Source organism: Hypanus sabinus, chromosome 7, assembly GCF_030144855.1.
Source record: "Hypanus sabinus isolate sHypSab1 chromosome 7, sHypSab1.hap1, whole genome shotgun sequence".
In the NCBI taxonomy this organism is placed as follows: Eukaryota; Metazoa; Chordata; class Chondrichthyes; order Myliobatiformes; family Dasyatidae; genus Hypanus; species Hypanus sabinus.
Window position 1 is genome coordinate 33,051,895 of NC_082712.1, and position 16,345 is coordinate 33,068,239.

A 16,345-nucleotide genomic window follows, 5' to 3' on the forward strand; every position below is an offset into this window, starting at 1 on the left:
ACAATCTTGAAGCTGCTCACCGTTTCCACTGCAAGTATGTGTAGGGTCGGGATGAAAGGCTCTGCAGTGATGTGTACAATACTTGAGATAGAATAGAGTACAGGAAAATAATTGAGGGGAATGCTGAGCACTGACTTAATGGGCAAAAAGGGCTCCCTCTATGAATGAAATATGAAAATGGATATTCATTAGTGTCTTGGAAGTGGTTCAGAGAGGGTTTACTGGAATAATATCTGGAATTGCTTGATGTCTAATGAAGGAAGTTTGAACACACTGCACTTGAATCTACTGGAAATTTGAAGAGTGTGAGGTAACTATTAAATTCAATTCAATTCAAGTTTAACTGTCATTGCAAACATATATGAATGCTCATGAATACAGCCAAATGAAACAGCATTCAAACAAGTCAAGGTGCTGAACAAAGTCCAATCCCATACAGCACAAAGTACACATTAGATACACAAAAATAATACCAAAATTACAATAAAAAAGTATTGTAATAAAAAAGTTTTAAAAGCTCATGCCATCAATCCATGATCAACTACAATCAAGCCTGACTCCTCCAGCCAGAATGCTGTGTTCCACTTCCCCCCACCCCCCAGGCACTGTGGCTCGACACCCAGTCCACACGTACACAGCACTGCAAGCCCATTTAGAATACCAGGCAAAAAAAAACAACTACACAAAATATGCTTGCAAATTGTCAGATGTATGAGATCTGGAAGCAGTTGGATAGAGTGGATGTGACATGATGTTTTAACTTAGAAAAATCTAGAACTAAGTCCACTGGTTAAAATAGGATTTCATCCATTTATGACATTATTTTTTTCTCTCTTCAGTGAGTTGAGAAAATTTGGAAACACAAGAGGTTCTGCAGATGCTGGAAATCCAGAGCAACATGCAGAGACACACAAAATACTGGTGTCTCTGATGACATGCCTCCAACATGGATACATGGTGCTGCCTATGGGTGGAGACTTGGAACTCTCTCAAACTGCAGCAGAAGCACAGCCTTGAATATTTTTAGGACAGAACTCAGCTGATTCTTAATAATTTAAGGGTAATAAATTACATGAGGTATCCGCAAATGTAGAATTGATATTATAATCAATCGGCCATGACCTTATTGATGAATCAAATCCATGGTCTACACTGCCTACATTTCCTCCTGATTCATATCTTTATTTGTATGAAGGATCAAAACTGAAAGAGAGCGAGGCCTCTGTGGACATGATATTATGAACTTTATTATTTGTATCTTGTTTTACTAACAATAAATCCCAGCATTTGATTTAACATTGTTGGGGTATTATTTTGTAATTACCCCCATTCTGATACAAGAAGTCAGATGTTTGATAATATACTTTCACTAGCTCAAATGAAGCAGAAAATCAGATGGATTGTAAAACAGGCTATTGACCTATCACCTGCCAGAAAAATGAAATGTGAGTCCAAATACATCAGGATTTTTTTGAGACATATTGTCTTACTGTTTTTAACATAGAATATACTCTTAGTGGCCACTTTATTAGGTACAGGAGTGAAACTCAGTGTGCTATCCTGCTGCAGTTTGAACCTTGCATTTCAAGGTTCGACATTTTATGCATTCAGAGATTCTCTTCTGTACACCACTGTTTGTAAAGCATGGTTATTTGAGTTAATGTTGCCTTCCTGTCAGCTTGAACCAGTCTAGCCATACTCAATAGACAATAGACAATCGGTGCAGGAGAAGGCCATTCGGCCCTTCAAGCCAGGACTGCCATTCAATCTGATCATGGCTGATCATCCACAATCAGTACCCCGTTCCTGCCTTCTCCCCATATCCCTTGACTCGACTATCTTTAAGAGCTTTATCTAACTCTTTCTTGAAAGCATCCAGAGAATTGGCCTCACTGCCTTCTGAAGCACAGCATTCCATAGATCCACAACTCTCTGGGTGAAAAAGATTTTCCTCAAGTCCGTTCTAAATGGCCTACCCCTTATTCTTAAACTTTGGCCTTTGGTTCTGGACTCCCCTAACATCAGGAACATGTTTCCTGCCTCTAGCGTGTCCAATTCCTTAATAATTTTATATGTTTCAATCAGATCTCCTCTCATCCTTCTAAATTCCAGTGTATACAAGCTCATTCACTCCAATCTTTCAACATATGACAGTCCTGCCATCCCGGGAATTAGCCTCGTGAATCTACGCTGCACTCCCTCAATAGCAAGAATATCTTTCCTCAAATTTAGAGACTAAAACTGAACACAATACTCAGGTGTGGTCTCACCAGAGCCCTGTACAACTGCAGAAGGACCTCTTTGCTCCTATACTCAACTCCCCTTGTCATGAAGGCCAACATGCCATTAGCTTTCTTCACTGCCTGCTGTACCTACATGCTTACTTTCAGTGACTGATGAACAAGAACACCTAGATCTCATTGTACTTCCCCTTTTCCTAACTTGACACCATTCAGATAGTAATCTGCCTTCCTGTTCTTGCCACCAAAGTGGACAGCCTCACATTTATCCACATTAAACTGCATCTGCCATGCATCTGCCCACTCACCCAACCTGTCCCAGTCACCCTGCTTTCTCCTAACATCCTCCTCATATTTCACACTGCTACCCAGCTTTGTGTCATCTGCAAATTTGCTCATCTGAATTTACTCCTCTGACCTCTCTCACTAACAAGGCATTTTTGCCCACAGAACTGTTGTTCACTGGATGCTTTTTGTTTTGCTCACAATTCTCTGTAAACTTTAGAGAATGTTGGGCATGAAAATCCCAGCAGTTCAGCAGTTACTGAGCCACTCAAGCTACCCTGTCTGGCACCAACAATCATTAGACGGTCAAAGTTACTTACATCATATTTCTTCCCCATTCTGATGTTTGGTTTCAACAACAACTGAACCTCTTGACCATGCTTCGATGTTTTTATGCACCAAGTTGCTTCCACATGATTGGCTGATTAGATATTTGCATTAGTGAGCAGATGTAGAGATGTACCTGACAAAGTAACTAATGCCTGTAGAATAGTACAGCACAGTACAGACATACTCCAAGATCAATTTATCTCTTCCCTCCCAAAGAGCCCTTCAGTTTTCTTTCATCCATATGCCTCTATGAGTTGCTTAAATGTCTCTAATGTATCTGCCTCTATATCCACCCCTGGCAATAAGTTCAATACATGTACTACTCCCTTTGTAAAATACCTACTGTACCTCCGACATCCCCCATATACTTTCTTCCAAACACTTTAAAGTTATGTCTCCTCATATCAGCCATTTCTGCCCTTGGAAATGTCTCTGGCTGTCCACTCTATCTATGCCTCTTATCATCTTGTACATCTCTATCAAGTCACCTCTCATCTTCCTTCACTGCAGAGAAAAGCCCCAACTTGCTCAACTATTGCTATGTATTTAAAATTCACATGTGCATTTGCTCGGCACATAAATATTCTAGTTTGTAGCAGTTCATTTATTAATGGAATGAATGTGGTTTCAAATTCCATATTTGGAATTCTGAGCTCATAATCTCTATCAAACAAGCATACTTGCTTGGAATCAAATACTAAATTAAGATTGGACCTACCTTTCCAGCTGAAAATTTACCTTCAATATCTACAAAGCTCTCATCACAAAACAGGAGCATGTGCTCCTGCTGTCTGGATCATCATCTCCCTGTTAGTGTCATTCAAAGTTCAAAGTAAATTTATTATCTAAGTATGTACATTGATGTCACCAAATACTACACTGAGGTTCATTTTCTTGCAGAAATTCACAGTAGAATAAAGAAATACAATAGAATCAGTGAAAAACTACACACAAAGACTGACAAACACTGAAGGAACAATAATAAATAATTAGATAATTACATACATACATACTAGAGACATGAGTTGTACAGTCTTCGAAATTGAGTCCATAGTTTGTGTGGAAAGATCATTTCAGTGTTGTGGTGAGTGAAGATATCCAGGCTGGACCAGGATCCTGATGGCTGAAGGATAATAACTGTTCCTGGACCTGTTGGTATGGGACCTAAGGCCCCTGTACCTTCTTCCTTATGGTGGCAACCAGAAGAGTGCATGGTAAGGATCCTCGATGATGGATGCTGCTCTTTGTGGATGTGATTAATGGTGGGGAGAGCACTTCCTGTGATGAATGGGCTGTATTCAATTGTCATTGCCTATTAACTGGGCTCTGAAAACTTGTACTCGCCCCACAATCACACTCTAGTTACCATGCACAAGGAGAACAGCATGGACCCAGCTACCACACTGTTCTGAAGTCTGAACAAAGAAATGCTGTTTTTACTCAGAATTGATAACAGTTACAGATTTTGAACAATTGGTAACCTTGAATATGTTCAAATTCCTTACTTGCAGGATATATCACCATTCACAACACAAGTGTTAAAAGTCTCCAGAAACTACAAGATTACAAGGATGTTGCCTGGATTGTGCAGCATGCCTTATGAGAATAAGGTTAAGTGAACTCGGCCTTTTCTCCTTGGAGCGACGGAGGATGAGGGGTGACCTGATAGAGGTGTAGAAGATGAGGAGAGGCATTGATCGTGTGGATAGTCAGAGGTTTTTTCCCAGGGCTGAAATGGCTAACACGAGAGGACACAGTTTTAAAGTGATTGGAAGTGGGTACAGAGGAGATGTCAAGCTTAAGTTTTTTACACAGAGAGTGGTGAGTGCGTGTAATGGGCTGACGGCAATGGTGGCGGAGGCGGATACGATAGGGTCTTTTAAGAGACTCCTGGATAGGTACATGGAGCTTAGAAAAATAGAGGGCTATGGGTAACCCTAGGTAATTTCTACGGTAAGGGTATGTTTGGCACAGCTTTGTGCCTGAATTGTGCTGCAGATTTTCTATGTTTCTATAACAACTCATGATATTTTGAAGTTAGTAATTGTCCCTTTCTTGGTTTATGTGGCTTTCATCCTTATTTTGTCTCTTGGCCAAATGCCTGCAGTACACTACTGTACAAAGGGCTGCTATACTCTTCAAAAACTTTCTTAAAAGACCTTTCTTGCCTGACACTATCCTTGTCTGGATATTATCTTAACCCTTGCCTTGATACAACTTCCACACTAGCAGGTGGCATTGAAGATAGATCACCTTCAGTAGATTCTCACTTCAATATTGTTTGCAGAGTCCTTTAAATGTAATAGAGCACATGTATTTGCGAAGTGTTCTGAGATATTTCAAGGACTGAAATGTACTAACTGAACAAAGTTCATGATCAAAATGGTATACCTTTTGAAATTGACATACTTTTTTATACACTTATGATTTCCTTCTCATTCTATTTTGAGACCCCCATAATTTACACATCTATATTTAGTATGTCATTCCAAGGATTTTCTTGACTCACGCATTGCCACTCTGTAGTCTCTGCTTTTGTGATCAATATCTGATACAGATATCCTTTTGAAGCTTTCCTTTCCAGAAGTAGCCCTCCAGATTGCCAAGAATATTTTAAGTTTGATGGTGCTTCTGGTCTCTCTGAAACAATCAAAGCAAAATAGATTTTGAACAGCAAATGCAAATTTGTAACTTTCATTATTTTACACAGCCAGGGTTGCCTAATGGTTCAGACAAAGTCCTCAACTTTGTGACAAAAAAAATCATTGGCTTTAATAATTAAGATTAATTTAAACTAATTGTCTGTGATAAAAAAAAATCAGCAAAGTTGGTGCTATTAAATAAAAGGCACTCCACCAGTACCTTGAACATATGTTTAGAATCAGAAAGGTAACTACATTCCTGATTAAGGGTCTTGGCCCAAAACGTCAACAGTGCTTCTTCCTATAGATGCTGCCTGGCCTGCTGCATTCCACCAGCATTTTGTGTAGGTAACTACATTCTTTTAGCAAAGTGAAATAAGTTTATTGTTGCTTTAAAATTAATATATAAAAATTGTAGTTACAGAAGATACATTCTTTTCATTTGAGGAAAATTTCTTATAACTGATGACTACATTTCTCATTATTATAGTCAAAGATCTCTCCCACCCCGAACATTCTCTTTTCTCCCTCTTCTATTGAGTAGCTGATATGAAAGCCTGAAGACGTACATTATCAGGCATCCACAGGCCACTCAAAGCTGCTGTGCAGGTTGACTCTGTGGTTAAGAAAGCAAATGGTGCGTTGGCCTTCATCAATGATGGGATTGAGTTTAGGAGCCAGAAGGTAATGTTGCAACTATGCAGGACCCTGGTCAGACCCTACTCGGAGTACTGTGCTCAGTTCTGGTCGCCTCACTATGGGAAGGATGTGGAAACCATAGAAAGGGTGCAGAGGAGATTTACAAAGATGTTGCCTGGATTGGGGAGCATGGTTTATGAGAATAGGTTGAGTGAACTCAGCCTTTTCTCCTTGGAGCGACGAACCTGATAGAGGTTATAAGATGATCTCCATCTGCCATCTTTCAGTCTACTCTTCTAACTGGCCTAAATCTCTCTTCAAGCTTTGAAAACTTACTTCATTATCCACAACGCCACCTATCTTAATATCATCTGCATACTTACTAATCCAATTTACCACCCCATCATCCAGATCATTAATGTATATGACAAACAACATTGGACCCAGTACAGATCCCTGAGGCACACCACTAGTCACTGGCCTCCAACCTGAGGAACATCCACTGCTTTACCCTCGTCAACTTTCCTAGTAACCTCTTCAAAAAATTCAATAAGATTTGTCAAACATGACCTTCCATGCACAAATCCATGTTGACTGTTCCTAATCAGACCCTGTCTATCCAGATAATTATATATACCATCTCTAAGAATACTTTCCATTAATTTACCCACCACTGATGTCAAACTGACAGGCCTATAATTGCTAGGTTTACTCTTAGAACATCTTTTTAAACAATGGAACAACATGAGCAATATGTCAATCCTCCGGCACCATCCCCATTTCTAATGACATTTGAAATCTAATGACAGGTAAATGGAGCTCAGAAAAATAGAGGGCTATGGTAATTTTTAAGGTAAGGACATGTTCTGCATAGCTTTGTGGGCTGAAGGGCCTGTATTGTGCTGTAGGTTTTCTATGTTTCTATGTTTTCATTCCGCTGTTCTGAGACTCTTGAAAGGACCGCTGGTTGGTACGATAAGGTGGACTCCTGACCTCACAATCTACCTCACCAAGACCTTACATAGAAACATAGAAAATAGGTGCAGGAGTAGGCCATTCGGCCTTTCAGACTGTACTGCCATTCAGTATGATCATGGCTGATCATCCAACTCAGAACCCTGTACCTGCTTTCTCTCCATACCCCCTGATCCCTTTAGCCACAAGGGCCATATCTAACCTCCTCTTAAATATAGCCAATGAACTGGCCTCAACTGTTTCCTGTGGCAGAGAATTCCACAGATTCACCACTCTCTGTGTGAAGAAGTTTTTCCTCATCTCGGTCCTAAAAGGCTTCCCCTTTATCCTTAACTGTGACCCCTCGTTCTGGACTTCCCCAACATCGGAAACAATCTTCCTGCATCTAGCCTGTCCAATCCCTTTAGAATTTTATACGTTTCAATAAGATCCCCCCTCAATCTTCTAAATTCCAGTGAGTATAAGCCTAGTCGATCCAGTCTTTCTTCATATGAAAGTCCTGCCATCCCAGGAATCAATCTGGTGAACCTTCTCTGTACTCCCTCTATGGCAAGAATGTCTTTCCTTAGATTAGGGGACCAAAACTGTACACAATACTCTAGGTGCAGTCTCACCAAGGCCTTGTACAACTGCAGTAGATCCTACCTGCTCCTGTACTCAAATCCTTTTGCTATGAATGCCAACATATCATTTGTATGTTACTGTCTACCTGCACTGTACTTTCTTTGTAAATATAATACTGTATTCAGCATTCTGATATTGCTTTTCACTTTTGCCACCTTGACATACTATTTTGTGAAATGACTTGTATAGTTGGCATGCAAAACAAAGTTTTCCTTGGTACATGTGACAATAATGAACCAATTCCCAATGAGATAAATCTAAACTTTGGTATGCCTAGCTAAAGAAATGTATACTTGTACTAGTAGTAGTTGTAGTAGTAGTAAAAATTTACCAGAACAATTAGTGGAATGGTGGTTTTATCAGTTGAGGAGACATTAAGTAAACCTGGCCCATAATCACTTGAGTTCAGAAGACTGAGACGTGATCTTATTGGATCATGCAAAACTCTGACCAGGTGTGGCAGAGTAAATGCAGAGTTGAAGAGTTCTATGACTGGGGTGTCTCAAGCCAGAGGTCACAGTATCAAAATGGGTCATCAATCAAGGCTGAAATGAGAAGAAATTTCTTCACCTAAAAGGTAGGAATTCTCTCATTCCTGGGAGTTGTGGAGGCTCAGTTGTTAACTATATTTCAAGACAAAGATTGATTAATTTTTCAGTATTAAAGGTATTAAGGAATGTAGGATTAGTGCAGGAAGTGGCTCTGAGATAACTATTAAATGACAAAGCAAGTGCAAGTGGTTGAGTGGCCTGCTCTGGCTTCTGTTTCTGACATGAAGTCATTGACTTCAGTTGAGACTAGTAGTAAAGAACTGTATAAAGTAAGGACACAGAGGTAAGAATTTTTTAAAAACTGAGCTTAAAGGACAGAATTAAAATGGAGGTGGAGAGGATGAGTAGCTTTAAGGTCTTTTGTGTTAACACATCAGAAACCCTGTCTGGGGACCAGCACATAAGTGCCATCACAAAGATGGCAGGACAGAGTCTCAACTTTCTCAGAAGTTTGGTAGATTTGGCATGTCACCAAAAACTTCAGCAAACTTCTATAGATGCAGTGGAGAGTATTGTAGCTGGTTGCAGCCCAGCCTGGGATGGAAGCACCAATGCCCAGCAATGGAAAGAGCTAAAGAAAGAAGTGGATATAGCCCGGTCCATCACAAGCGAAGTACTTTCACTATTGAGTATATTTACACTGAGCACAGCCACACAAAGCAGCAAACATTATCAAAGACCGCCAGCATCCAGGTCATGCCCTATTCACCCTACCACCATTGTGCAGGAGGTATAGAATCCTTAGTTCCTGCAACACCAAGTTCAGAACAATTATTGCCCTACAACCATCAGGCCCCCGAACTGGCATGATGACTTCATGCACCATGACTACAAACTGATTCTACAACCTACAAACTCACTTTCAAGGACTCATGTTCTCAGTATAATTTTTATCAGCCCATTTTTGTCTTCTTTTGAACACTGGTTGTTTGTCATTCTTTGACTTTGTATGTATAGTATTTCATAAAATTAAATAATGTTTCTTTTTTCCCCTGAAAGTACCTTCAAGAATATATAAATTTCAGGGAATTATCATATAAATGATAACATACAGTATGTGCTTGGATAATAAGTTTACTTTGAATTCTGAACACAATTTACTTTGAACTTTGAACAACTGGTCTATAACATAGATATGTTTCTGCATGAACTCATTAAATCACCCAGCACAGGAAGTCTTGTGCTACTGAATCCGCACCGACTGTCAAACACGCAATTATGCTAACCTCCAATCATTCCACTGCATTCCTTTTGCACGTTCATCAACTCCAACCAGATTCTACCACTCACCTACATATTAGGGCAACTTATAGTGGCCAATTGAGTTACACGCGTCTTTGCGATACAGCAGCTATCTAAAGCACTAGGAGGCAATCTGAGGAATCATAGAATAAATTTGCAGGCTCCGCACAGATTGCATAAAACATGGCTAATTGAGGTGTGAGGCAGTAACTCTATTAGCTGCACCGCTGTGCCACCTCTAACTTACTTTCAGCCAAAGTCAGCCATGCATGCCCTGCTCAAAGTAACCTTCTGAATGTACGTAGAATTACAGTGGAAAACATTTATTAAAATAAACCTCAGTGTCACAAGTGTACGTCGAATTTTCAAGTAATGTTAAACCAAGCTTACATCTTCATTCATCTGGACAAATAGGAGTCCCAATCAAAGTTTCCTGAAATACTGAAAGTGTTCCAGGAGTTTTTAGCCAAGTGCTTTCTAAGTAATGCTTTACTCATTCACTAGAAAGAGAAACTTCTCATTCATGCAGTATCTCACGCACTCCATGGTGATTTTCTAAGAACAGTGTTAAGACTTTATTCAACATTTGCATTGACAGCTGTACCTAAAAAACATCATGGCTTTTCAGGGAAAATAGTCATAACCTGCACCTACTTTCAAATCTCCTCCCCCCCCCCCCCCACCACTTTCAAATTTCTTACTATCTTTCCTTTCAGTTAGGCCTGACGAAAGGTCTCAGCCCGAAATGTCGACAGTGCTTCTCCTTATAGATGCTGCCTGGCCTACTGTGTCCCACCAGCATTTTGTGTGTGTTGTTTGAATTTCCAGCATCTGCAGATTTCCTTGTGTTTGCTCATAACCTGCAACTTTTACTTATAACTGCTCTGATGGTTTTTGATCTGTATGATTTCATAAATTGATAAAACCTGTATCCTATAAACTTTTATAAACAATTTATACTTTAAATGTTCTTTACAGGAAATAATCAACATGAATCAGTTTCTTGAAAGTATTACCTGACTTAGCAGGTATCAATGTTATGGACTTTGATTTTTGACACATATTCATCGTTTCCACCCATATTGTTGCATTATCTGAAATGTAAAGTTGTTTCCGTGGAATTGTGTAAAAAACACCAGTGATATTATCAATAGTTGTAGGTGTGTTTATCCCACTCCTGAAAAAAAAAACAGGGTATTTGAAAATTTCATTCATTCTATGCAAAAATACTGATTTTGTTAAATACCTGTGTGATTTTTTAAAACTTCAGTTTTAGACTTAATTATGGGCAGAAGAAGAAACAAGCACTGGAACAAATATTCAACGGGGAAGTGATGAATGCTTGAAATACCTGATGGCCCTTCATTGTTTTAATCATGATTAACTCATGTACAGTATTTTTATAAATGGACCAGAGTTAAAATAAAGTCAGAAAAATACCATTCAGCAAAATAGAGCATTTTTTCCTGAAATATTTGAGACACATATCTATCTAGCCTACAGTTTATAAACTAGCCTTCATCATGGCTCAGAGTATTCCCAAACACAGAACTGAACATGTTGGAGTTCAGATGCATAAGGAAGAACACAGGGGACAAGAGAAGTAATAGGAAATGTGGACTATCTTTTAATTACAAGTTCATGCAAGAGAAAAGGAACCCTTAGGAGGTAGTCATCATAATATGATAGAAATCACCCTGCAGTTTGAGAGGGAAAAGATAAAGCCAGATCCATTAGCATTACTGAGGAGCAAAGGGAATTACAGAGGCATGAGAGAGGAACTGGCCAAAGTTGATAGGAAAGGGACAGCAGCAGAGATGATGGCAGAACAGCAATGGCTGGAGTTTCTGGGGGCCGTTATGAAGATACATCACAAAGATGGCGGAGTACTCTAAAGTGAGGCTGAGGCCACTGTCGCTGACAAGGGAAGTCAAAGACAGCATAAAAGCAAAAGAAAGGGCATATGATAAAGAAAACCATAGTGGAAAGTTAGAAGATTGGGAAGCTTTTAAAAAACAAAAGGCGGCAACTATAAAAGCCGTAACCAGAAATTTGAGAGCGTCAGGGGGCAGAAGTGAGTGTAGTTGTTGTTACTAAGGAGAAGCTTGGGAAGCTGAAAGGTTTGAAGATAGGCAAGTCACCTGGATCAGATGGACTACACCCCAGAGTTCTTAAAGAGGTAGCTAAAGAGATTCTGGAGACATTAGCAATGATCTTTCAAGAATCACTAGATTCCGGAGGACTGAAAAATTGCAAATGTCCCTCTACGCTTTAAGAAGAAGAAAGGAAATTATAAGACAGTTAGCCTGACTTCAGTGGTTGGGAAGATGTTGTTTATTATTAAGGATGAAGCTTTGGATACTTAGAGATACATGATAGAACAGGTCAAGGTCATCATGGTTTCCTTCGGGGAAATCCTGTCTGACAAATCTGCTGGAATTTTTTAAGGATATAAGAGGATATAAGGATATAGACAAAGGTGAGTCAGTGAACGTTGTTCACTTGGATTTTCAGAAGGCTTTTGAAAGGAACCGCACATAAGGCTGCTTAACAAGATAGGAGCCCATGGTATTACAGGAAAGATACTGGAACGGTTACAAGATTGGCTGACTGGCAGGAGGCAAAGAGTGTGAATAAAGGGGGCCTTTTCTGGTTGGCTGCCAGTAACTAGTGGTGTTCTGCAGGTGTGTGTTGGGACTGCTCCTTTTTACATTATATACCAATGATTTGGATGATAGGATTGATGGGTTTGTGGCCACATTTGCAGATGGTACACCAATAGGTGGAGGGGCATGTAGTATTGAAGAAGCTGGGAGTCTGCAGAAGGACTGAGGCAGAATGAGGGAATGGGCAAAGAATTGGCAGATGGAATATAGTGTAGAAAAGTATACGTTCATGCACTTTGGTGAAGGAATAAAGGCAAGGACTATTTTCTGAACAGGGGGAAAATTCAAAAATCAGAGGGGCAAAGGGACTTGAGAGTCCTTGTGCAGGATTTCCTAAAGATTAACTTGCAGGTTGAGTTGGTGGTAAGAAAGGCAAATGCAATGTTAGTATTCATTTTGAGAGAACTAGAATGGAAAAGCAAGGATGTCATGCTGAAGCCTAATGAGGCATTGGTCAGAAAGCACTTGGGAGTATGATGTGCTGGCATTGGAGAAGGTCCAAAAGAGGTTCACAAGAATTATTTCAAGAATGAAAGGGTTAATGTATGAGGAGCATTTGATGGCCCTGGGTCTGTACTCACTAGAGTTTAGAAGAATGAGGGGGCATCTCATTGAAGTCTATTAAATATTTAAAGTCCTAGAAAGTGTGAATGTAGAAAGGATGTTTCCTATAAGTGGCCAGTCTAGAACCAGAGGGCGCAGCCTCAAAATATATGGATGTCCGTTTAGAATAGAGATGTGGAGGAATTTCTTTAGCTAGAGAGGAGTGAAACTGTGGAATTCATTGCCACGAGTGGCTGTGAAGGCCAAGTCATTGAGTATATTTAAAGCAGAGGTGGATAGGTTCCTGATTAGTCAGATCTTAAGACCACAAGATATCAGGGCAGAATTAGGTCATTTGGCCCATCCAGCCTGCTCCACAGTTCCATCATGGCTGCTTTAATATCTTTCTCAACCCCATTCCCCTGCCTTCTCTCTGTAAATTTTAATGCTGTGACTAACTCTGTTTCTCAGCTCACTAGCTCATGGCACAGGGAGTAATACTGGATTACCACTCTAGATGTCCTACTTCCCAATTTCTACTCAGCTCTCTAAATTCCCTGTGTCGGACCTCATCCTCATCCCTCTCCTTACTTACATCACATGTATCAACAATGATCACAACATGATCTGGTTTCTGCTTCTTTGCCCTGTAAGGCTCTCCACTCCAACCCACTCAGTATCCTGAACAGTGCATTTGACAAGAGGACTCCTGCATTGCCTACCTGCTCCTCATGGCTGTCACCTATCTATCTACACATGTGGTATTATAACATCCATTAAACTCCTACCTCCGATCTAAACTGTCAATAATAAATAGAGTGAATTGTTGAGGTTCAACACAGATCCTGTTCTCTGTTTTGATTCTCTGTGTTTTTTTTTATCTCATCACCAAATCAAATTTTGAATCAGCCCAACAATTTGTTATGGCTTTTAACTTATAGTGTCTCTAAAAATGCACCATCCAGGACCCCATATAAACCATATCCTGAGTCAAATACTTCTGTAAATTCAACAAATTCAGTTTTAATTAAGTGTAAACTATAATCACCTTAAGTTTCCCTAAATACTCAGCTATTATCTGATTAAGTGGATTGCAGCTAGTTTCTCTCGCATTCTTCTTAAATAATGGATGTACATTATCAGTTTTCCAATGTAAAATGATAATTCCTGAACAATGACAACTTTGGGAGAAAATGGTTACATTGTCTGGAAATTTCACACTGATTTGGACAGACAGCCACATCACAACAGACTCTCACTAGCAGACAATCACTATTCTTATTAAATCAGAAGCAACTTGCACAAATGTCAAATGTCTCACATCATGGACTGCACATTGAAATTTTCATCTGGGTATTTTCCCTTGTAACAGCTAATATGATCATCATAACTTATTTCTTTGCAGCTTACCCGGATGGTCAGTTTATAAATGGCAGTAGACATTTGTCTTTATCAGCAGCGTCACTTGCAAGGGCATCACTTGCATTGTATTAAGTGTATTGAACTATTTCGGGGAGATCAATCAAATACCTGCAACTTATTGAAGTGTGATCAATTGTCTTTAAGTTCATCGGATCACCCTACCATTGCAAAGTTCTCTAAGCCTTTTGCAGCTGCACGCCTCATTATCTTTGAAAACACTGGTGACTACTCACTCACACTATTCTTCACTACTCCCCTGACCCACGAAATTTGAGATGGTACAATTTGTATATTCAAATATCTGACATAGAGTATAAGGGTTAATATAGAAGTACAGCCTGATATAGACAGATAATGATTGTGGCAGTTCGGGTATGAAGCTAACATGGCAACAGATGCATAGTAAGTAGATAGCTTTGGTAGCAATGAAGACCACCTCTCTGCCGTCTGAAATAATTCGACATGGGATAACTTTGTTGCAAAGGGGTCAAAGTGTTAGTTACATAGGAATTTTAAATCTCTCCTCTGCATCAGTGCCCAAAGATGTCAGTCAACTCAGTGTAGAGAGATATGGAGATATGGAATAAACAATTGCAGATCTAAGCAAGAGATCTGGATAGGTAAAAGTTAACTGGATTAGAGGGCACAGGTAACAGTTTCTTCAATAAATTAGAGGATATTTAATCAGTGATTTTAGGATTTTTCTGATTCCACAAATTGAAACTTCTCCCACTGATTATGAGCAATTGTAATCCTATTCCTGTAAGAATCAAGATTTTGTAGTTTGTTCCTTTCAGTGAGTATAAAAAGCAGTCCATCAACTTTCTACTCTCATTTGGTATTTAGAGAGGAGCAGCTCTGAGGGATTAAGAGAAATTTTAGTCAATTTGATCTTTAATTATTAGTATTTCAGCATATTGGTTTTAATTGCTTTGTATCTTTGATGTACTTAAGTGTTAGTTTTTTGTAATGGTAATATTAAATATTCAGAATTCTTTGATGGTCCCTAAATTATCTCAGCTTATCTGACTGTCAAAATGTGGCAAAGTGCATGCTCACAGCACCATGCCTCAGTGCAAAGCCTATCTTTCTTTTTCCATCTTTTTATTATCATTATTAATAACAACAAAATAAAATTGGTACATAGATAATGGGATTACAAACGTACATATTTCAACTAACTATAAAAGATTACAAAAACAATGATTACAGTATAAATGAGTATTCCCACATCGTAAAAGATACAATATACAAATAGACAAGGCAAACCTAGGTGTATCATAATATAGAATAAAAAGAAAAGTTAAAAAGGAAAAAAGAAAAAAATTCATTATGCAAAAAAACTAATCTAAAACTCTAATGACTAATAGAAGAAAAAAAACAAAAAAGAAAAAAAAGAGAAAATAAAAAATAAAGAAAAAAAGGGCTGTTTATAATATCTCACAAAAATACAAAATCATCAGTGTCGTCAACTCCGATCCTCTCGACATATATAAAATCAAAACTGGAAAATCATATAGGCCTGGAACAGGGTCAAAGCCTATCGCTGAGGACTGAGTCACCTCTGTCTTGACAGTTTGGTTGGGAGATTCGCATAAGCTAAGATTCTCAGCACTGGGTGGAAATGACTAACCATTGACTGCAAACTAGGTGCCAACAACTGTATTACACTCACTAATTCTCTTAGTTATTTCATCAAAGATTTCAAATTGGTAATCAAACACAATTGGCTTTTAACAAATACAAACTGACTTGTTAATCCACATTTTACATGTGCTAATTCAGTTTATTCTGCTTTATTTTATCTACAATGTCCTCCTCACCAGTGTTGAACTGACCTGTAGATGTATTAATCCCATTCCTTAGATTTCATAATTGCAATTTTTTAGTTCAAAGGTAGTTGTTTTAGATTGTTATAGCCAGGGGTTGTAGTGGGAATAAGCACCCGTTGCCTTTTAAATGCTCCCAATTGTGTGCATCTGTAATAGCCTCTGACAACCATTCAACTCCTGGCTTTCACATGTTGCTTAGCCCGCATAACTCTTTCTATTGACAGAAGGGGCAAAGGTGGGTTACTGGCACTTTAAAACCAGCTGGGCCTCACCAGCCATGGTTGGCAGCTCACCTAGAGTAGGAAAGCTCTGATCTCAAACCTCCAGTGCATTGCAGCAATACCAACTCATGGG

At 39.1% G+C, this 16,345-nt stretch overlaps 1 protein-coding gene across 9 annotated transcripts in view; it reads right to left on the reverse strand.

Moving 5' to 3' along the window:
* The window catches only part of LOC132396663 (interleukin-6 receptor subunit beta), a 188,553-nt gene that overhangs the window by 42,922 nt on the left and 129,286 nt on the right, over window positions 1-16,345 (reverse strand). For all 9 annotated transcript variants that reach the window (XM_059974415.1, XM_059974412.1, XM_059974418.1 and 6 more), the window contains 2 exons: window positions 10,545-10,705; window positions 5,365-5,495 (listed from right to left, as the gene is read on the reverse strand). In XM_059974415.1, coding sequence (XP_059830398.1) covers window positions 5,365-5,495; window positions 10,545-10,596 — 183 coding nt within the window. In that variant the 5' untranslated portion in view covers window positions 10,597-10,705. The remainder of the gene's footprint in view (window positions 1-5,364; window positions 5,496-10,544; window positions 10,706-16,345) is intronic.